Raw genomic sequence first — 23,809 nt, forward strand, 5'->3', positions numbered from 1 at the left:
GGCGGTGGTGATCCATAGCCCCTTCCCCCTCCTCGTGGATTTATCGGGTTTTCAGGAAAGTATGTTTCTGATTTAGTAACATCTATGTGCAGACCATGCTCTCCACAGAAAGCCATTGTCTCAGAATCCTTTTGTTAAATTAAGTGTAAATGCTTAGTGAAGTCATCTATAGATAGTCGGAGCATGACAGCCGGTGTTGAGAAACATTTCCTATTCAATATGTGAGTTGTTTCGGGATTTTTCTTGCACAAATGTCTTTTTCAGAGAGATAAATGATGGATTGTTTTTTGTTTTAACTTCATTGTTTTGACTTGGGCACCAAAACATTATTTTGAATAGATTAATGTAACCACCATAGATATCTGCCACTACTGCTGTAATCATTGTTGCCTTTATTGTTCTGGAGGAAGAGGGTTTTCTATTTCCTAGTTCAAGTCAACATATCTTTCTTTGTAACATGGTAATGTTGATGAATTCTTTGGCAGTAACATGTGGTCTGGAGAATTGTATAGTTTTGTATCTATTTGGGTTTTTAGAACATAATTTGGAAGTTTTATTTGTAACATTTAGCAGAATGTATGTAAAACCATCTATGAACAGTCTACAGGTACAAAATATAGGCTGGGGAGAAGGACAGGAAAATGTAAAATATGGGGTAGGTCCTAAAAGGTAAAATTAAGCAGTCACCTTGGGATCACAGATGACTTAAGTTTGGAGGACTACCATATTGTCTGCAAACATTTTCGCCATATTTTATGGGTTTAACCCAAATCAAGAAGTAAAATGCAGGCATGTAACCTAAACAATTAAGATTCCAAAATTTATTGAAGAAAATGTTTTTTTTTTGTTTGTTTTATTTTTGATCAAATATATAGTTCAGCCACCCAGTAAGAGACGATCTGAAATAGGTGGTGTTGCTTTGTGTGTTTCAGCTATATGCTTCTCATCGCTCATGAGGAATAGTTTCTTTTGCTTCTCTTTTAAGTCATCTCTGACAATTGGAGCTCAGTGAAGGAAATAGAGGAAGCCTTAGTGACTTCTCTCACTGACCCACACTTAAATATTTTCTCTTGTGGATTGCGGAACAACCAGATTTAAACTCTCTCTCCCGAGGTTCTGTTATGGGAATGGATATTTTATAGTAAGTTAATGGGTAAACCTCGCCTTCAGTGAGGCTCTTATTATTTATATCCATGATGATGTAATTGACTCATATGCAGGTAGGCACTCTAAAGCTGTCCACACATGTCAGAAACTGTCAGTGGGGAAATTTTGTATAATGGGGACATAGACCGATCAGATTTTTAATTCTGAGAATTAAATTGTTGCTGTCCTGGGCTAATTTGGTTGAAAACAGTAAAGTAGCACAATCAGATTTGTGCCCAACTTTTAGTGGCTTTTTAAAACATTTACTTTAATATACAATCTTAAAAGAGAACTATGTGAAAGTAGCATTAATGTCAGTAGCATAATTGGGGATCAAAATATTAATTTTCATAACCTTTTAAAATGATGCAAGATCTTTGCAAGGTGAATATCTGCAGTTCATGTAGAATATATTTCTATATCTCTTTTGGTTGGGTAAAGAGCTGGAATAGCCGGACTTTTTTGGGAAAACAGTGATTCTCAGCCAATACTTCAGGACACATTTGTGTGGCACAATCCTCAGAGGGGTGTGTGTATATTACATATAATTATAATATTTTAATGTGTAACGGTCTATACATACAGTAAGTAGAAAGCTATTTTGTATGCTGGGCCAGTGTGTCTCATGCATCAAAGATGTCACTTTTTCCTTATGAATTGAGAGGCTGAATATGGGATCAGACTCCAAAAAGATTGAAGACATGAAATCTTGACAGCGGCCATAGATTTAATTCTCAAACTAGATTACCAAGACACATTTTATCTGTCCGTGTCGGAAATCCTTGTTGATATTCGTTTCATTGTATTTATTCAGTCCAGTAGTGGAATGAAGTGACCGTTTGTTCTCCTGAGAGGAGTACCTTGTCCTCTAACCACAAGCCTTTTCTGTGCCAACAAAACTACAGAAGATCCAGGGTGAGCTGCACTTCACTGCCAAAAGACCCAAAAAGAGAATGATCTTTTGTTTTGAGAGTTTAATTTGTCGCCCCTTATGTTTTTGTGCCTGGTGTTTTAGAATGGATCACTTACTTTAATTCTGTATAAATCATATTTTACCCTTTCGTGTGTCTAACCCATGACTGGGCTGTGTTACTTTTCTGACTGGTGAAGAATACTGAAATATTTTAGAGAATGCTTGTTACTTGTATCACATAAACGGCACTGCCATTTAAGTAACATAATTGCTTTGGTATGTATTGTTAAGTACATAGTTAGCTTATTAGGCATGATTGTTGCTGTGTACCAAAATAGCTTTTAACTGAAATAAATGGGTGTAGGACACTGGTATTTGTACTATAGACTCCCTACTAACCTCTCTCTGTCTTTTGTTCTGAGCACTTACAACTGCTATACATCCTGCAGGGTTCCATGTTGTCTTAGACAATACAAGAATCTCTCTAAGTTGGAGTCTTAACTAATGTATTCAAAGTAGCTAAGGCTATGTACATAATGGTGGTAAATTCTGAAATTAAGATTATTTTACAAAGTTAGATAATTGTTTGTAAACAGATGTGAAAATTTAAAAAAAACAAAAACATTGTACCAGATGAAACATCTAAAAATAAACACGTACAGCAACACATGTAAAAAATGTGTCCTGTTCAATATCACTTGGTCTGACATAGAGTACATTATAAATACAATGAGATGTGTCTAAAAACCGTTTACATGTGTATTTCCATATGCGTTTGGTTTGAGCAAGATACATTTTCATTACAAACACATATAAAAGATGCCAATTGCTTGTGCTAAGTGTACTGTATCGGCCTATACTTCGTTATCCTCTGCCCTGGACCTTTGTAATCTGGAATACGATGATTACCTTCCAGAAGGAGCCATTATTGACAGTGTGACACACTTTTCTAGGGGATGTCTACCCCCAGTGGCGGATCCGGGGGGGGGGGGGGGGGGGGGGGCGATCGGGGCGATCGCCCCCCCCTAGCAGGGGCTTGCTGCCGGCGGCTGCACACTGTGCAGGTCCGTTCAGCAGTGACAGTGTGCTGCCCGGCTGCTCTGATTGTGTTTTAAACACAATCAGAGCAGCGGGGCAGCACACTGTCACTGCCGAGCGGACCTGCACATACTGTGCAGCCGCCGGCAGCCTTAGAAATTAGAAAGGGGGCGGGGCCTAAATCCCCCCTTACAGGTGCTTTGTGATCTCTCACCTGTAAGGTAACACGGCGTCCTAAAAGCTATCAACACAGTGTTTGTTAGTCTCAACTAATGATATCATTGTTTTTATTACCAGTGGTGTCTGCTCACACGGTAGCACTTTTGTATTATTAGAAAAATGAATCTACAACTGTTAGACATAGATTTGCGCCAGGAGTAATTGTGCGAGATACATACTATTTCAATTATGTAAGCTTATGCAACTTTGTAGCCTCACAAACTGTTCACAGAAAATATCAGTTTCTATGGGTATACATGCAATAATTTTTTGCTTTGATTTGCTGTTGAAGTATCAATACTACCTGTACATGGAATAAATGTCATACGTTTTAAAATGTTCTTTCTTTCCTATAAAGGGGATTTTCAATCAGTTTCAATGTAGCAGTGAGAAGGTGCTACCATCCGATGCTCTCCGTAGTGCCCTTGCCAAGACGTTTCAAGATGAACAGCGTTTCCAGCTAGGCATCATGGACGATGCAGCGGAATGTTTTGTAAGTTAAAGTAATAGTGATACATTAAGGAGTGTTTGCATTCCATCCATTCCCCTTACTGGTCCCTCTCTTCTGGTATTTCTGCCATTACTGCAACACAGCTTGAAAAAGAATCTCTGCGCTTTGTAAATGGCGAATTTGCAAAGTGAGCAAGATCATGTAACAACATGGGGCACCTAATTGGGTGTGTTCCACAGGATTCCGATCTGCTACCACTGTTCTGCACACATCACCATCAGTTCCTGATAAATACAATCACCTGCAGGATGTAGATCTGTATCTGTTCTGATCAGTTCCGTCACCTCTGCTAGTCTGGTAAGGGGAATGTGTTACATCTACTCTGACGATGGACATTTCCATTAAGGTTCATGACCGGACCATTTTCTACAGTTTATATAATAAATGACAACATCTCCCTCTACATTGTTGCCTATTTTGAGTTTGTTTACTGGTCCCTTTTCTTCAGCAAGTACTCTTTGTGTAAATTTTAATTTGCACAAATATATAGTGTTAATAAAACTGAGAACAGTAAGAGCAATAGCTGACATTTTTACAAGCGGGATCATGGAAGATCCATACTATTTCTAAATCCTCCTCCTCTCTCCCATCCTTTTACATTTATACCTATAGTTTGGTGTCTGCGGCGTCTGCCTTTTATCGAGTGATTTATTGTAGGTCAGATAAATCACTTGATCAGTCTGCTTAGAAAGAGTCATGGATCACATCTTAATAAATATTTTTTGAAAGACCTTTCAAAGCCTCTCCCATTTCTACTCCCAAGGAATTCACAATGAGGGAGAAGTAGGGTGTGTTTGACAACAGCTTGACATTTGTGAACACTAGACATGTCTTTAATAGTAAAAGTATTATTTTTAATTTTTAACCACTCCTTTCCCTTGTCAGAACTGCGTGCATCATTGCCATAGTGTCCCCTAAATTGGCTTATGAAACCGGGGTGCCTGCAGCTTACTTGGATGTCTGTAAATGGTATTGGAACTGCAGCCATCTGATGGATCTTTCCTTAGTATGTTGTCCCAATATCATGAGTGATTGTCTACATAAGCTCCAGGCACTGCTGCCTGTTCTGATGATGGCGTAGCATTGTTATCCTTCCAATCTGTTCAAAGAGAGTTGGTTCTCATGAGCGCAAGGTTTGCAAGGGGAGGCACTGCCACAGTCTGAAATTCAAGTTAAGGGAAAATGGAGGTTGCAGTTGAATACATCACCTATTATGTTACGTTTTGTGATGATTTCCCTTTGGAAACTGAATTGCAGTATTATGGTATTATTCCTACCTATGCTTATAGGTGATGACTACTATTTATATTATATTCTTACACAGATTTTTATAATTTGGCATGGTGTATATTTTAACTCACTGAGCGTATTTTACATCTTTTTTGAGTTTCCCAACAATCATTTGTTCTGTAGCTTGAAGAAAATATGCTAAACTTATATTACTATATCATTACTCCTCTTGTGTAATAAAACGTCGCCTGGATAGGCTATTAGATAGATACTGATGAACCCATGGACGGTGGTGCAACGTATAGATGGCTAGTGCAAGATGTTTTCCCTTATCACTTATTTTGACTTGATATCACTCTTGTTACACTAATGTACTTTTGAATGTTTACATTCCTAATGTGACGTTTCTTCATTTTTACTCTCTTTATTATACTTTTTGTCACTGTTATTTATTTATATTGATTTGGTGAGGTAGTCTTTTGTAGGTCTTTCCTCCCTTGTGAAAGTGAAGCCTGACTCTGGATATTATGTATTCTAAAAGGGAACCTTGTTATATTCTATTTATATATACATTTTTCTGAAGGGTAGGACTGAGATGTGTGTTGTATTTTTGTTTTTCACAGATCCATGCAGTTATTCCAATATGTGTATCATTCTTCTAACATAATACGTAAACAACCAAATCGTTCCAGCAGGCTTGTCACACTGGCTGCTTGCCTGTACACTAGTCGTGCTGTATCTTAAGCTTTCTGTAGATTATAACCGATGCAAACGAGGACATGCACTGAAACTGGAGGGAAGTAGGTTCAGAGGAAATTTGAGGAAAAACTACTTCCCAGAAAGGGTAGTGGAATAGCCTCCCATCAGAGGTGGTAGAGGCTAATACGGTAGAGCAGTTTAAACATGCTTGGGATAGATATAAGAATGTCCTTATAAAGAATAATGGATCAAATAAGGTTTAAGGTTATCATAGGTTAATAAAACAATGGGCAGACTAGAATAAAACAATGGGCAGACTAGATGGGCCAAGTGGTTCTTGTTTGCCTTCAAATTCTATGTTTCTAACTGTACAACTATATCAGAAGAACAGATATTTAAAATATAGTTTCTAGTTGTTGATTTCATTTTTACTTAAATGGTTTTTAACGCAGATTTTCCTCATTCCAGTACCTGTCTCCAGTTCTTCTAGTGCATTTAGTGTGAACTGACGGAGGCCCATGTGAATCCTTAAGGGTAAATGTATCAAACGGTCTGACAAGGAAAAGTGGAGGTGTTGTCCCAAGCAACCATTCAGATTCTAGCTATAATTTATCTAATACATTCTAGAAAATGAAAGCTAGAATCTTATTGGTTGCTATGGGCAACACCTCCACTTTCTTTCCTTTCTAGAAAGTTTAATAAGTGTGCTCTACATAGAGGCAATTTAAAACCGTAATCCAAACATTTGTTTTCTTTTGTTTTTTTAACATAAATCAATGTGGCAGGCTACAAGGAGGAGCTTGATAATTTTTTTCCTTGGTTGGTTTCTTCAGGCGGCTCTTAATGATTTAGAATTTTGCACAGTTTCTATGGTGTCAACCATGGCAACCACAGTCACATGGCATGTGATGTAGTGAGCAGTGAGGCGTTGATACGTCCCGCTGTGTTCTGTCTGCTCTGTGCACGGTAAAATCCACCAACGTCTTCCCCTCCCTGCATTCACATGACATGTTGAGTCTGTATGTGTGACAGGCAGCCATACTTGTCTGCATTCCAGAGAGATTTTGAAAAAAGTGATCAGATGCATGGTTAAAAAGTTCTTAACTTGCTATTTAAAGAACATAAAAACCTTCTATGTTTGATTGCAGCTTTAAACATAAGTAACTTCAATACATATTCTAACACTTATGTCATACATGATTATAGGGGTCTGAGTCACATAAAAAGGGTAATCAAGAAACTAAACAGAGCAAGTGCATCACACCAAAAAAAAATACCATCTCGTATTACTTTAAATTGCAGCAACCTGAAACACAATGATATAGAGCCACAGCTGACCTTTTTTTTGCAGTGTAGATAAAGCACATACAGTTTTAATGCAAAGAAATGAAGGTAGCAGATTAGTCTCAACAAGTTTAACAAACCAAAATAACTACCGTATATTGTAATGAAATGTCTCACTAGTTTTTTTTTGTTTTATTTCAAAGCACGCACATGGGTGCAGCCTGTATTACAATAGCAGGACTATTATAGCAGTGTGCTCATTTGTAGGATCACAATAATAAAATGTTCAAGCGTTCTGTCTTTGTCATTTTTACTTAATTTCTATGTATAATAGCCTTTAACTGTCAGATTACTGACAATGTCCGTACACAAGTTTTTTAACGCCATTAATTTCATGCACAGGAAAATCTTTTAATCCGCCTCCACATTCACATCGCAGATGAATCCAAAGAAGATATCTGCACTGCCCAACATTGTATTTCTCATCAGAAGTTTGCAATGACCTTGTTTGAGCAGGTATGGCCCAGATCGAGTTGTATACTATGATTTTTTTTTTTTTACTATTAGTAGTAGTAGTAGTAGTAGTAGTAGTAGTAGTAGTATTGGTAAACAATTTGATGGAGTCAAATGATAAGGCCTCTTTTGTTGCATGTTTAAGCGTTAAATGGGCGTTCCTTTAAATGTTGCTTAATTATGTCATTGTTTACAGTAATTGCTTAATGATGCCATTACATCATTATTTATCAGGAACACTTCTGTGTTATGAGGATAGCCTCATCCATTATTTTAGATAATGAGGATATTTAAACTTACTAGTGTTTTGGATATATTGCTTGTAAGCTCGCCTATGGTTTATATCCTATAATCTGCTGTAAGGAATGCATTGTCTGCTATATAATATAATTGTATTTGCTCTTACAGTGTGTGTGTACAAGCTGTGGGGCCACATCAGACCCTCTGCCTTTTATTCAGATGGTGCATTATATCTCCACCACTGCACTCTGGTAAGCTGCTAATCCTTTTAAAGTGACAAGTGCTGTATTTTGTGGGTGCCCACCAGCCAATTAGAATGTGATGTTACTTTGGCGTTTAGTTTAATTGATATGCTGTGTATTGAATGAAACCAATGATGGATTCCTCTCCATCTGCCTCGTGTCCATTTCAACAGTGGTGGTCAGGGCCGGACTGGGACTAAAAATTAGCCCTGGCATTTATAGTCCACAGGCCCACCTCAGTTCCAGCAGGAAAGAAACCAAGGTGGGCCTGCGCGGCGGCAACGAAAATGGCGTGACCACATTGTGTTGTGGGTGTGGCCAACATGGGGCAATGATACATTCATTAAAATAAAACATTACATTTATCACGCCACCCCCGAAGCACATTATGACAACCCCAGCCCACTGTACTTATCTATGCTTCTGGTGCTGCTGACATCCATCAGGGTGGGAACTTCCTGTAGAGTGAGCAGGGAAGCTCTTAGTCTCACAAGATTACCAAATCATGTGAGACTTAGAGCTCCTCGGCTTGCTCTGCAGGCTGTGTCCTATCCAGAGACTTGGAGCGGCTATCCGCTCCCTCCTGCTAACCAGAGCTAGATTAACGCTTGGGGGGCCTGAGGTATTTAAGACAGGGAGCCCCTATTATGTAACATGGCTATCATTTTAGACAAATGTTAGACAAATACACAGGCAATACTGTGTGCAATACTGTTAGTTGCACGCAGCTCTGCCTTCACAAGCAGTACAGTGTGCAGCGGGACTTACCTCCCAACTGTCCTTGTAGTCGGCCCAAATCTCACTAAACGAGACAGTCACCAAAATTCGGGACTTCCCCACCAGATTCAGGACAGTTGGCAGGCTGTACTGCTCTCTCCTATTGGTCTTGTTAGTTTCACCACCTCTGGCTCCTGGTGTCTTTAGTTCAGTTGCTGCTTGTCTGGTTACTGGAATGCTGGAGGCCCTATTTGGAAAAAAAAATGGGTACACGCAATTTAGAAAAATCCAACCAGCCCTGGTGTTTAATCAATACAACCCATGTTTTAGAATTAGGCCTCCCTCCAGCCCCAACATTAAAATACTAGTATTCACATTTCATATAAATAGCTGCTGCTGCTGCAGATAAATAAACCTATTTCCCTTCCTCCAAACAACCCCAGTAATAAATGAAATAGCGTTTACGTTTTAATAAATATACCTATTTCCCGCAACCATCACTGCCGTTAAATAATTCATATTCACATTTTTTTCCACAAACAGCCTCACTTTCAATTAATAGCCCCCAAACCACCCCATCATTAAATTAAAGGTCCAATCACCTTATCTTAAATTGCTAGGCCCTAATATAAAATTAACCCACATCACCCCACAAATAAAATAGCACTAATTAAATAATTAGCCCCCACCTAAACTTCACCATTAAATTAATAGCCTACCTCTCACATTATATTAACATTCTCCTCCTTCCCTCATGCCCCCAATTGATATACCACACAGTAGTGCCCCAAAATCATATTTTACCACACAGTAGTGCCCTAAAATCATATTTTACCACACAGTAGTCCCCCCAAAATCATATTTTACCACACAGTAGTCCCCCCAAAATCATATTTTACCACACAGTAGTCCCCCCAAAATCATATTTTACCACACAGTGGTCCCCCAAAATCATATTTTACCACACAGTAGTGCCCCAAAATCATATTTTACCACACAGTAGTGTAGTAGTAGCTGCGCGCGGCACATGTGACCAGGAAGTGTCAGTGCACTGACTGACTGCTCGAACCGGCCCTACTGACCATCGGCCCTTCTGGCATTTGCCAGAAGGGCCAGATGGCCAGTCCGGCCCTGATGGTGGTGTTCATGCCCCTCTCAGTAAATTAGAATTTCCCAGTGGGAAAAGTGGCAGGGCCAAAATGTGTGTGTTTTTAATACGTCCAACCGAGTAGCAGAGAGTAATAGACTAGCGCATTGTTGGACCATTGGACCTCTTGGTGAGCCCAGCTGGGTTTGGGGTTGGGGCTGGGGCGGACAGCAGAGAAGTAGAACTGTTCTAGCACAAATTTATGGCAGCTGCTTAATGTACTGCTTACATTGAGTTTTTGTAACAATCGTTTTATTGGCTATCAATCTGTCAGATGTGGTCGAAAACAAAATATGTGATTTTATCATAAGAGGTTTTTTTCTACTTCTTTCATGATCTGTGCTAAAGCATTTTGCTACTAGTTCGTGAGCTTGTTCACCACAAAGCATTTGCACTAGGTTACTATAGATATTAATATGTCTCTGCAAGCCTTTACTCTACCAGTGTTGATTTGACTGTTAGAACTGGTATCGCAGTTGTCATTACTTCACTGCTGTTTTATTTCTTGTTTGCTAAAAACTACAGCAACCAGGCGATCTGTATGTTAGAAAGAAGAGAAAAACCAACACCTGATATGTTTGGAGAATTACTGCAAAAAGCTAGTACAATGGGAGACCTAAGAAACTGTCCAGTGAGTAGTCAGGACATTATTGTATGGTGTATTTTTGCTTCTATATAATAACATTTTAGGTGCTGTACTTCATAATTGTTCTGTAACAGTAACATTGTATTTACAGAGCAGTTGTGGTGAGAAAATCCGAATCCGCCGAGTGCTAATGAACGCTCCCCAGATAATCACCATAGGACTGGTGTGGGACTCTGATCACTCGGATCTGGCAGAGGATGTTATTCACAGCCTTGGAACCTGTCTGAAGCTTGGGGATGTGAGTATCTTTTTGCACTGCGCTGTTGAATTAGCAGTTTTCAGAACCATCAATATGTAGGGCTTGATATAGCCTAATTGCTGTGTTTGATGCTAGACACTATCAACAATCAAGAGATATATTGCATCCAATGACTATCCAGGAGTCCAAAAATAAACATTCTATGTAATGTCCCTTTTGTAGTACAGCTTTTTTTTTTTCCTCATGGTTATAATTAATGAGGGTCAAAACATGTTTTATTGCATATAATAATTGCTGATTTCCAAATAGTTGAAATTTAATACATATGTATTTAGGCATTTCAATGAAGAATGTCCACCTACTATATATTGTCTTTGTGTAATATACATTCTCTATAACGGTAATAAAGTTAAAACGCAAGAATATTAGAAGTCCTGAGACGATATAAAGTGCATAGGACCAAAGTACAAGTGCTTTTATATAGGTCACAGAAAACAGGTGCTTTTTATTTTACAGGGTTCAAAGTGGGGGAAATGCTTATATGAGATGGTGTGTTTGTATAATAAATGTAACATATGTATGAATGTATTGTACTGAATATATAAACTGTAGAAATTCTGGTTCTGCCCTTTGCAGGATAAAGCATTGTCCAGTTTTATTTTGTTTGTCTTTTTTATAATTTAAATCAATGTATAGTTTATCGATCATCAAGAAGACCTCTTGTGTTCAGTTATTTTATAGGGTTACAGATGACCGAGCAAAGCACTCAGAGCTTTACCTGGTAGGAATGATCTGTTACTATGGCAAACATTACTCCACCTTCTTCTTTCAAACCAAGATACGCAAGTGGATGTATTTTGATGATGCCCATGTAAAAGAGGTAACAACCTGAATGATCACTTAAAAACAAACCTTGCTTGTTTACATTTATTTCAGGCATTTTATAATTGCTACCTATAGAGTGAACATTTTGTTATTTTTGTGTTATGTAAAAAAAAATCGCACCAAAACCACAATATTGTTAATGATTCTTAATTTGACTTTGCAGGGTTCTCTCCATACATTAAAAGCACAAATATATATTTTTTTTCATTTAAGCCCCTTTTGCCTACTTTTAATACAAATAATGAAAAGGAAATCTGGTAGTGGCACTAAATACATATTTAAGGATTAAACAATACACCTAGGGGAGATTCAATTAGCTGTGATGTTCCTCAAAACCTAATGGCAAATATTTTGTATTTCTTGTTTAGTACCGCTACCAGATTTTCTTTAAATTATTTGCTTTATTCACACCGGGAATGATGGTTTCTTACGTCTAGCAGTGCATCAATTCACTAGTGTGAGTGCCTGGGGATACCCTACCTTTTTTGTAGCCTTGTTTAGTTTGGATGTTTTAACAATGAAACTTATTGTTCTTATTGACATGTAATAACACAACATATTTATTATTTGTATTGCACTACTTATGGAAAATAGCACTAACAAACACTGTCTGAATTGTGCATAAAAAAGTAGATGTGTAGGTGATTACCTTCTTTGTATTTTGTTTTTTGTTTCAGATCGGTCCAAAATGGAAAGACGTAGTTACAAAGTGTATAAAGGGTCACTATCAACCATTGCTCCTTCTGTATGCTGATCCCAGGGGTACCCCGGTATCTGTACCAGATGTCCTGTCTCAGATGGATCTTCGGCAGTACAGCAGAACTTGCTATGACAGTGAAGATTCTGGTGCGTAAACCAGTTTCTGTACTGCTCTGTATACAATGTCTGCAATTCTTTAAGTGGTTGTATGCAGTTGATGCTCTGCTTATTTTTATTTTGCATCTTAAAACATTGGCACATTTGGCACATCCATAATTCACATGTTTATCCTTTTACTTTCTGCAATTGTTAATATAAAATTCATATCTAACCTGTAAATTATTTATGTGCAGTTAATTTCTTGAAAGATTAGTAGTATTCGTTTCAATACGAACATGAAAAGGCCGACACATGACCTATTGCTTTTTTTCATATATGTTAAAAAGTCTGTGTATCGCAGACCAAATTTACTGTTGCTCATTCCCTTCCTGAATTAAGGCCACAAAACCTAAATCCTATATATAGATAGATAGAGATAGATGTATAGATATCTATCTCAAGGATGCTCTGTGCTGTGCAGCCCGGACAACATGTTCTCAGGTGAACGAGTGGTGAAGAAAGGTTCAGCCTCTGCAGTGTTACAGGGCTGGGAGGAGTGACAGGAAAGGAAAAGAGAAAGCAATCTGAGAGGTGCCCAAGAACTGAAAGGATGTGGTAGAGTCAGGGGAAGGAGAGAGATCTGAGAGGTGAGTATGCTGGAGAGACAGAGTGTGCAAGGAGACTGACACCAGAGCTACCAGAAAAGCTGCATGGTGTAGTATTGCACAGGAGAATCTGTAAATGGATACCTGCAGCCTGAGGACGTTTCATGGAAAGCGAGCCTATGTGCTCTGTGGGGAGTCTCCAGCTGTTGGTGAACTACGTGTGAACAGACAAGGACAGCTAGCAAGACCAGGCTTGCAGGAAGTCTGATCCTAGAGCTGCGGAGACCTTAATCTCCACCCAGAGATAGAAAGAGATAAGTGGTAACACACCAAGCATAGTAACACTCTTACTGCTGCATTAATAAAGAACACTGTGCCTCTAATTTTACATTTTAAATCTCCTAATAGTAATCTGTACTTATATCATAGACTGAGTTACCTGTCAGTGATATAGAGATGTTCAAATTATCAGAGATCTAGTACAAGTTACACCTAAAGATAGCCAAGTTAAAAGCATCTGTTACCAGCGTGTCCACAAGTGTCCCAATGTTAAATAGTGTATATTATAAATTATTTAATATTATTTGGACTGTGATTATTGCATTATTATTGTTTTGCACTGTGTGCGTGCAGTTTGGAGAGTTGGGGGCCAGAGAATACACATGTAGTGGCCATCTTGATTTTTGTCATTAATGTTCACCGTACTGTTGCCATTGATTATTATCTTCCCCTTTGTTCCACTTACCCAGTCCAGAATCTCCCTTTCATTAAATCTGCCCTACCCATTTACTTCCCCCAAAATAAACACCAATTTGACTGTTCATAACTAAGTGTGTGCTCCATTATTACTCGGAGGGTTAGTGGGGTCGGGTACAACGGGCTTTCTGAGTCAATCCCTGGTGGATCCAGTTACAGTCTGCGTGGAAGGTGGCCAGTATAGGGAATAGTTATGTGGCCATACCGTTGTGTGGAAGTAGCAGTGAGATATTCTCGTTTTATCACCTATGCACAAAACCAGAAAGTAGCATTGTGTAAGAAAAGTTTATTTTTATGTTTCCACGTTTAGTGGTTCACAGTATTATATTTCATTCATTACACTTTGTTATTAATACTGTTGATATTAGAGTGACATACATTGTTTCTCACAGTTGTTGTAAATCCTGTGTTGTCCATCAGGCAGGGAGCCCTCCATCTCCAGTGACACCAGGACGGACTCCTCCACAGATAGCTATCACTACAAACATTCCCATCATGAATCTGTGGTCAGCCATTTCTCCTCTGACTCCCAAGGCACCGTCATCTACAACCTGGAGAGCGATGCAGCTTCACAGAGCAGTAGAGATACAGGTACCTGTCATTCTCCAGGAGATTGATCTCCATTGGAGCCCACAATGTATATTTTAACAAAGGTTCCTGTGTAACAACATTAAACAGAGACAGATCTCTAAGACATCCATTTTCATGCCCTAGAAAGCAAAGTTTCATATGCAGCTTAAAGAGGGTTACATTTATTGCAACGGAGCAAAACAAATGGTGGCTGAATCAATTACTGAAACGATTAGTGTACTAGAATTATCTTAGACCGTCTCATGAACAGCTTTTTGGAATTATTTTCCTTGCCATCTAATAAATAGAACCCTTTTAGTAATACATACCAATTATTGCAATACATGATATCAGATGAACAGAGCAGCTTCTCACGTTCTCAAGAATTGCAGCTTGACTTTCATGTTTGTGAGAATTTATCTTTCTATTACTTTGGAGGAATCAGAAACATTACTACTTCAAGCTTTCAAGGTATCCGTTATTTAGATATCTATAATGAGCTGTTATGTTGCTGTCCAGGTGTCTGTCTTATGCACTCTTACGGTCTACTATCTTATGTACAGGACACCTGACAGATAGTGAGTGTAGTCAGCGACACTTTTCAAGGAAGGGACCCTTAACTGACCGGAAGAGAAGTTCCAGTCGTCCTCGGAGAAAAGGAGATGAATCCCAATCTTCAGGTTATCATAGTGAAGGTCTGACCTGCAGTATTATTAATTCTCCTACATGATAACCCCTTTTTTTTTCTTTTTATGGGTATGTTTTCTTTCTGTATAACTGGTTGTTTATTGTATTAGGGGAAACTTTAAAGGAGAAGCAAGCTCCAAGAGCAGGTCTGAAGTTGTCCAGTAGTTCCAGCAGGTTGAGAGACTTTAAAGCGACTGTTAGCAATATGATTCACAGCAGACCATCGCAAGCATCACAAACGACGCAAAGCTTGCATCATGTTGGAAGTGCTGTAGATCAAGCAGAGATCAAGCCACCTTCTAGCTTAACAGTACGACCAAGGGACTGGGAGATGGAAAACGGCAACGACGCAAAATCTGGGTTATCCAATAGGTATCGGCCTACTTGGCGCCCAACACGTGAGCCATTAAATGTTGATAGCATCTTCAGAACAGAAAAGAGGAAAAACACAGGATATAGTCCACTTAGTCCTTTCTCAGAAGACTCTGGTAAGGAATTTTCTTCGTTATGATCACACAGCATAGATTAGTGTTTTGTTTTGTTTTTTGTTGCTGTGTGACAGGACATAGATCCAAGTCCTGTATGCCTGGTGGGCAATTGCTTTCCTGTTGCACTAGTTTTCTTCTGCTCCTTGTTATGCGACAGATTAATAGCTGTGCTCATTATTGCAGAAGCTGACTTCCACTTTGGGATAGGGGCGACTTGACTTCCCTAGGACTGCATGCAGGGAGAGACAGAACAGACACAATCTTTGCCTCTCTTACAGGAGATATGTTGCTGCAGTGCAAAAGCCATCTACTGCAATTTAGTGCACCAAGTAGCGTGTACAAATTCTAAATTTATTGTATAATGCCGTGAGACACCAGGAGGCTTGGATCATTTCCATATGCACCACCCACCTTCTCTCCCTAAAAACAAATGAATAGGTAAAATAATAATAATAAAAGTTTAAATGTTTAAATGCCCGTTTCCCTCCATCTCCCCCGCAACTTAAGAATGTGACGCCCACGCTTGACACATGTCTTTTTGTGAATGTTGCGTATCTTTACAATGCATGAAAGCTGCACCGCATAAATATTGCAAAAATTCGCATAAACAGGGCTCCAACTCTCAAATGTTATCTGCCCACCACCAATCTTCTCTCCCTACTCGCACGTAAAGACTTTTGCACACAGATAATGGCAAACGTAACCGTAAATTTGACAATTTTTTTTTTAAATAAAAACTACTTTATGGGGAAATTAGCATATCTAGTAAACATGAAATTTAGTCTGACTAATATTAATTATGGTATACAGTATCATAGTCATTAAGTGTTAAAACAGCAATCCCATGGAGAAGAAGCTTGGCAATTTCCATTTTCCTTGGTTTTATTTCTTCAGGCTGTGGTTAAGTCACATAGCGATATATTACGCAAGAGAGGTTTTGTAATGCCCCTCTGTCCGCACTGTAAAATTCTCCCCCTCATTCTCCCTCCTCTGCCATCACATGACATACTGACAGTCCGAGTGTGTGTGTGAGACTTACAACAGCCATGCTTTTCTGCCCTCCAGAGAGATTTTGTAAAGGATATCATGATTTGTAGGACAGCTAAGAAAACGTATGCTTAAAAGGTGCTTGCTATGTAAAGAAAAAGCGTATGTGGGTTTGCTGCTTTGGGTTATATATTGCTTGTCTCATGTTGCCTACATTTAAGCTACCTGCCTACAGTACATGTAAATCTAATGGGAATTTAGACTGTAAGCTCCAATGGGGCAGGGACTGATGTGAATGAGTTCTCTGTACAGCGCTGCGGAATCAGTGGCGCTATATAAATAAATGGTGATGATGATGATGAATGTACAAATTAAATGTAGCTATTTTTCTGTTACATTACTGAATATAAGCTACTGATGTATAATAGTCACATATGTTTTAATAAAGGGGGTTTTCTGATGCTTAGTAGTGGAGCATCTAACAGTGCTCTGATCTTGCCTCCCCTCTGGCACAATGTAATGTGTACCTATGGAAACAAGAAGCTTTATATTTCTTGTGCAGCTCTCTTGAGAGAACCTAATACATTCCACTATTCCTCTTTTGGGTTACCGGCACATGTTGCAATATGTTTTGCAAAGAAACCCGAATCCTGCTAACTCTTTAAAGCAGCTGTGAATACACACAGGCTGTATTTGTTCTTACAGTATTAAAATAATGTGCATATAGTTGGTGGAATGTCTCCACAAAGATGATGGCCTGGTTCATTAAGGAACGCAAAATGAACGCAATTTGTTTTTTATTTTTTTAATTACAATCTACCTATACGTCACTTGCCGTATGCAGACACACAACACACTGCAGGATACGCACAATTCCTATGTATATATAAAATCCCATCAGAATGCGCAGAAAAATAATTGCATTATTAAACATATTGACACCTGTTAATAAGCATTTATAGTCATTAATGACAAAAACATTAAAACAGAAACCGCCCCCTCCACCCCGTGATATATACATATCAGGATGTTATTCAAGCCTACTGTACATAAAATACATTTTTGTAGTTGCTCTTGATAGCAAACACATGTTCATTCATATCATGCATACGTCACTGTCATCACTATCACTCGGCACTGCCACCTACTCAGTAGCTGGTGTTATGGCTGAAAATCACGTACCTGAGTGTTGCCCAGAGCTTGAATCTAACAGATGTGTGTGCAATCATCCTTGGCACACCCTTACTGTACATTGACTACGTTCCTGAGCCCCTTTCCACTCTCTGCCTTGAAATCGCAGGCTGTCGGAAGTGTCCTTTGCATTCAGAGATAAATTGCATACACTTGTGTTCACTGGCGTATAGTCCGTTTCTAGGCATGGGCAGATAAATTTTACGTAGAATACGGCACGTATCGTCATTCATGTTCCTTAATGAATCGGGGGCATCTTGTTTTAAAGCATTGAATAAAATGGTTTCCCGAAGGTGACATTTCTGTTCAATTTCTTCCCTTATGTAAAAGCAAAGGAACTGTCTGTCAGTGAGCTGCGAGAAAATACCACCCCTGATACAAAGGAGAAGCATCCGTGCTTGAAATATAGGAGCTGGGGTGTGGGACGTGGAGCTTCCCACATCGTGGATCACCAGCAGCCTCGTCTTATCCAGAGAATGGAGTCTGGCTATGAAAGTAGTGAACGGAACAGCAATAGTCCGATCAGCATGGATTTGCCTTTATCAGAAAACTGTAGTGCTTTTCGGTAATTGCAATGGGTTTAACTTGCTAGTTGTTTTTCTCAATTACTGGATCCGGATTATTTTCTTTTAAATGTCTTAATATAACTATATACTTTTAAAAGTACACTGTTTAATTGATTAAACTATAAGTAGGACATTTTATAAGCTGTTAAAATTTCATGTACGGTTTTTTTTTTTTTTTTATTAACCTACATTCTAAAGAAAAGATCATTTTGAAGCATATTGTACTGTTCAGTTAGAGAATGATATTATTCATTTATAAGCAGTAGGCGTAATTATAGAGGAGACCGTTTTAACATGAAGTACAGGAAGTGGATTCTTTACTTTACTGCCATTGCAGTGATATGAGAGATTAGTGGTTCTGTGCTATGATACTTATGTAAAAAAAAAAGTCAGTATATTTCAGATTGAATGCACAAAGCTGAGCCAATGGCAGAAGTATTCACTTTCAATGTATTTTTTTGTTTGGGATAAGGTAATTCTAAGGACAACTCTCTCCCCTTACTTACTTCTGTAGATAGTGAAATCTTGCTGCAGTTTAGGACTTGCCTGTCAATCAGCATGATGATAGTGATATGACATAGGAGTAGCGAGTCCTCATATAATATCTGCCTGACTCGAAGGTTCGATTGTTTCCTCTGGCAAGTAGGAAAACTTATATTAAGACACAGACCAGAGTTCAGTATGTTTTTTATTAAAACTTGTAATTTAATTAGCTGGGGTGTGCTATTCTCCTGATCTACACACACCTTTTATAGAGATCTATATATTTGAATGGACAACCCCTTTAACGAAGACAAGGCGACAAGCCTGTCATTCAGATTGATCTTTTTACAGTATTCCAGACTGATATGAGGCAGAGAAGCTTCACCTTCCTAGGTATATATTAAAGATGTCTGATATGAGAGAAGGAATAAACAGGTATACTGGAGATAACCTCCTTAGTTAGCAATAAACACATTAGCTGAGTCCTAGTGCTAATATTCAGTAATGTGTATACCTTATTTTTATCAATATTAAACTATGAAAAATAACTACACAGCCTACCTATACTTAGATATTTCAAGAAGTACCAGTGGGTTAAAAATAACACCAGCAAATTAGGACTACCAAGTATAAAATAGAAATGATGTAGTTGAGGAGTGTATGGACCAGTCCTTGGTTTTCTTTTAAATAAATTGATGCTTTTGTTGAATACTCTAGATTTCTGTCACTTTAAAGCTTGTGAGAAATGCATCTGAATTTTTAATATGGTACAAAGTACAGTAGTCCAAAGTAACCAGTTACAGGTGTAGGCTTCCAACAACTATTCGTCAGAACAGTACAAATCCGACTGGATTCTTCTCTTTCTGGCCGTATAAAAGATAAGCCAGTGACTGCAGTCTATGTCTTCATAGATTGTCAGCATCAATTGGTCTCACAGTATCCTTTAGTTCAGTGCTGCTTCAGACTGCATGTTTCCATCTTCACCTGTAGCAGCCTCGTCAGACAGTTTAGTTATTTACTATGAATTGGACTGCACAGTGTGATGGCGCAGGGGCACAGTGTTTACTTATGGAGTCCTTAAGGGTGCCGCAAACTAACAACATTTGCTCCAATTCAGTGGTTCACAAACTTTTTCAAACTTATTGCATTTTACATAGCGCGCACTATCCTTATGCGTAGATGAACATGTATTTCCTTGATACACATTTATATGTTTTGTTAAAACTTTATATTCAGCGGCATAATTCTGATTCTTAATTTTAAGGGAATATCACTCAAGAAAAAGTCCCGGTATAGCTCCAGCTCCAGCTCCTACCTGGCGAAACATCCCAAAGTCTCAGAGCAGCAGTGCATTAGATATGGCAGACTCTGCATCCAGCGTCTGGGTTAAGGTCCACCCATCGCATGTTGGTAAGCCTACCACACGGGTACACACATCCTGTGGTTACTTTTTTTTTTTTTTTATACAGCGTTTTATTAACATCAGATAAATGCAGACATATAACAGATAAACATCCAATAAAGATAATTGATAGAATCAAGGTACAACTTCTTATAGTAGAGTGATTACAAATACATGTAGATGTGCAATAAACAGTAAAGAGAACCATTTTGATGCTTGGTCTTTATTTTAATTAAGGGGGGAAAAATAAAGGGTAAAAGTTAAGAGAGAAGGAAAAAATGTTAGGGGGAGGAGAGAGCAGGGCCATCATCAGGGGGTTACAGGGGGGTACTGTTGTACCAGGCCCGGGCTCACCAGGGGGCCCGGTACAACAGCGCAGCACAGACTTACCTGGGACCCCGCTGGTCTCCGCTACTCTGTCTTAAGCCTGGCTGTCACCGCGATCGCAGGGGTGGAGGAATCATTCCCCCTGCGATCATGTGATCTGGCTGAAGACAGAGTAGTGGAGACCAGCGGGGCCCCAGGTAAGTATGTGTTGCTGTTGCTCATGGGGGAGGGGGGGCGCTCATGGGGGGAAGGCCTGGGGGGCCCGTGCTGGGCCCCATGATTTCTGAAGGCGGCCCTGGGAGAGAGGGATGTTAACTGAATATTCTAAGTTGTAGGTTTCTTTAATTCAGCACATTATAGAAATTCCTAGTATTTCTGCAAAGGAAATCACATCCTAGATATTCTATATTTGTACTATATTACAGCAATAGCTTGTACTCATTTTTTCAATTGATTACATAATTATTCCCCTCTTTTTCAAAAATAAACCTACATAAAGTCTGGTGCAATTAATTCCATTTAGTAGTTGCCTCATTTATTGTAGATCACATGTGTGCAATCTCTGTTTCAGTTGACTTTAAAATAAATATGCCTGTTTGAGTTTCCAAAGTTAGTGTATTTCCATATAAGAGATTCATCATGAATATAAAAGAACTTTCAAATCCCCAAAAATGTTGTTGAAAACAATAAACCACAATCAGGGGAAAAATATATTTAAAATTTAATGGACTTTTAATATCACTGGGTATTTTCAAGTAGCTCATAAAGAAATAGAGAGCATATAGCACAACTGTGAAATTATCTAAATAGAAGCATATGTGCAAGAAGGGCACTTGTTAGTGAGGAAACAGAGGGCTGTGTCAGTCTGGAGGATTTAGACTTCCATAGCAGAGATGGGAGAAACTGTCCTTGAAATAACAATAGCTCTGGGCAGTTTACAAATATGTGCCATATGAAAGAGTGTCGATAAGAAAACTATTGTTGATTGAAGATTTGCATTAAATCTTCTAGAGTTTAACCTTAACACTAAGCACAAAAGCTGGGTACACATTAAAGGTTTTCCATCCAGTTATCGTGCCGATGATTCAATCAACGACTGTTTGGTAAGATATCGCATTAGTGTGTACACTCTTACGATCATGTTTTATTGTACCGAACCACATTGTATAGTTTGCTTTTATACATTTCCTAAAAATCACGATCAATGATAAAACGATGTTGGGCAAATGTGGAAGTGTGTATGCACTTGCCACCAGCAGTGTAGGCAGCTCTCTGTAGAGTGTGCAGATTCAGGATCTTTTCAGCAGATGGTTGAGAGATGAAGAGCACAGATCTGATGGTAAATAGTAAGTAAATCTGCATGCTCATTGGAACTTTCAGTTGTTGGTAAATTCGTTATTGAATTCACATCTGCAGTCATTTTCTGTAGTGTGTACCGGGCATTACGCTGCATATTATCCCAAGGACACTACTGTGAGGCATGGTAATGTCAGCATAATACTATGGGGATGCTACTCTAGTTTGTTTTACAGTCCATGAAGCAGAGGGCAAAATATAGACAAGTCTTGCAGGAAAACCTGCTGCAGTCTGCAAGGATGATGTAGAAAAATCATAACAATACTGCTGGAAGTCAGTTTATGAATTGTAGTAATAATAAATTGTAAGACACCTACATATAGGATTACAATTAACTGATAGAAAAATAAACGGCGTCACATAGGCCTCTCCCCTTTCAACTATATATTTCTTGAACGATCTATGTGCTTAATGCATCTGAGATTTTGCAAACATTAGGACAGTCAAGGACAATGTATAGTAGCGGACTGTCTTGCCTTCTGGAGATTCAAGAAAGATATATCTCAATATTGGAAAGGACTATGTGATGCCATTTCTTCTGCCCTCCATAATTTCTTTTTAATCCTTTTATGTAAGTGTCTTAAATGTGTTTTGTATTCCTATTATATTTTCTAAATTACCAGCACTCTTGCTCTTGTGAGATTGCATTATGATAGTGGTTGGTGTTTGGATTTCAGCACTGCTGTTTCAGCTGCAGGGAGGTCATTATGTAGAAATGTGGGTAACATTTATGGGTCTGTTTGTAAAAAACTAGTGGAAGAATAATGTATGGGTTTTCCCCCTACTGCACTATCTGTCCCCAAATACAGTATTAAAATCAACAGGACAGACTATGAAATAAATAGTTAGAATGAGTATATCCTGTAGCCATAGAATGTAGTCTGGCTAGTGTTAATTATGGTATTATCTGCACCCTCCTTATGGGAAGTTGCTTTTCATTTTACATGGATCTCCTTGCAGTTGCAATGACTTTAAGTCACAAATGGATATAACCCTTCTAGAAGTAACCAAGGGTCTCCCAGGAAAAGCTATTCAGTGTTTGATCATCTAATAACATACTGTTACAGAATTTCTTATATTATGAAATATTGATTTCCTGATGTATGCCCAGCAATAAGCATACCACACTCACTGACAAGTCCCATGTAGTTATCTTCTTGCCGATAGCCTATTCTGCAAGCATTTTGAACCACTTAAACCATTTTGGCCAGCAGGTATTTTGTTGATTAGGGCAAATAGATGATAGCTGTATACTGACTATTGCTCCGATTTCCTCAATAATTCTGATTATTCAATCTAGAAAAGTAAATTCCTCTCTACTGTATATATTATGGTGAAATGTAAATTGAATCTCCATTTAGGCATGTAAACTTTTATGTAAAAAAAATAACCTCATGCCAGCCCTGTGATTATTCAGCATGTTTCTATATTACACTTGTAGCATCAGAGGGTCCTGTACCCATGAAGAGTGAACTGGACGAACTTCAAGAGGAAGTGGCAAGAAGGGCCAGGGAGCAAGAGATACGCTGGAAACGCGAAAAGGAAATTGAGGTTGCAATGGGGTTTAACCCGCGACCTCGGCGGTTTTTAGATTTGGATGAGTTACAGAACCAGGGTAATTTGCTATATTTCTTGTCGCTCTTGTTTTCATACATGCCCAAAAAAGAAGAAATATCCACATTGTAGAACTACAAAAACATGAAGATACGTTTTGGGTCTCTGCTCTGACATTATTGTTAGTTTCAACACATAAATATATTTTAGCGCTGTCACTCATCTGTACTAGTGAGTTGGTACTTTCTCTCATATATATTATGTTGCCCACTGCAGTCAGAATCATAATTTTGTTCACTAAAACCGCCTAGCAGAACAGCTGAGTCTAATGCCTGGATCCTGTTCGGAATATGCTGACAACTCAAGTGCCTTTCGAATATTTCCACTGCCCACACTTTGTGGGTGGACAA

General features: G+C 38.7%; 1 protein-coding gene across 3 annotated transcripts in view; it reads left to right on the plus strand.

The window, feature by feature from the left end:
* USP54 (ubiquitin specific peptidase 54) overlaps nt 1-23,809 on the plus strand; it is a 94,882-nt gene that overhangs the window by 56,349 nt on the left and 14,724 nt on the right. For all 3 annotated transcript variants that reach the window (XM_075216700.1, XM_075216698.1, XM_075216697.1), the window contains exons 4-16: nt 3,675-3,809; nt 7,443-7,556; nt 7,962-8,044; nt 10,425-10,530; nt 10,637-10,783; nt 11,475-11,624; nt 12,307-12,475; nt 14,209-14,379; nt 14,922-15,053; nt 15,156-15,533; nt 18,042-18,276; nt 20,025-20,170; nt 23,287-23,460. In XM_075216700.1, the coding sequence (XP_075072801.1) occupies nt 3,675-3,809; nt 7,443-7,556; nt 7,962-8,044; nt 10,425-10,530; nt 10,637-10,783; nt 11,475-11,624; nt 12,307-12,475; nt 14,209-14,379; nt 14,922-15,053; nt 15,156-15,533; nt 18,042-18,276; nt 20,025-20,170; nt 23,287-23,460 (2,140 nt within the window). The remainder of the gene's footprint in view (nt 1-3,674; nt 3,810-7,442; nt 7,557-7,961; nt 8,045-10,424; nt 10,531-10,636; nt 10,784-11,474; nt 11,625-12,306; nt 12,476-14,208; nt 14,380-14,921; nt 15,054-15,155; nt 15,534-18,041; nt 18,277-20,024; nt 20,171-23,286; nt 23,461-23,809) is intronic.

Source organism: Mixophyes fleayi, chromosome 6 (genome assembly GCF_038048845.1).
Source record: "Mixophyes fleayi isolate aMixFle1 chromosome 6, aMixFle1.hap1, whole genome shotgun sequence".
NCBI classification, from domain to species: Eukaryota; Metazoa; Chordata; class Amphibia; order Anura; family Limnodynastidae; genus Mixophyes; species Mixophyes fleayi.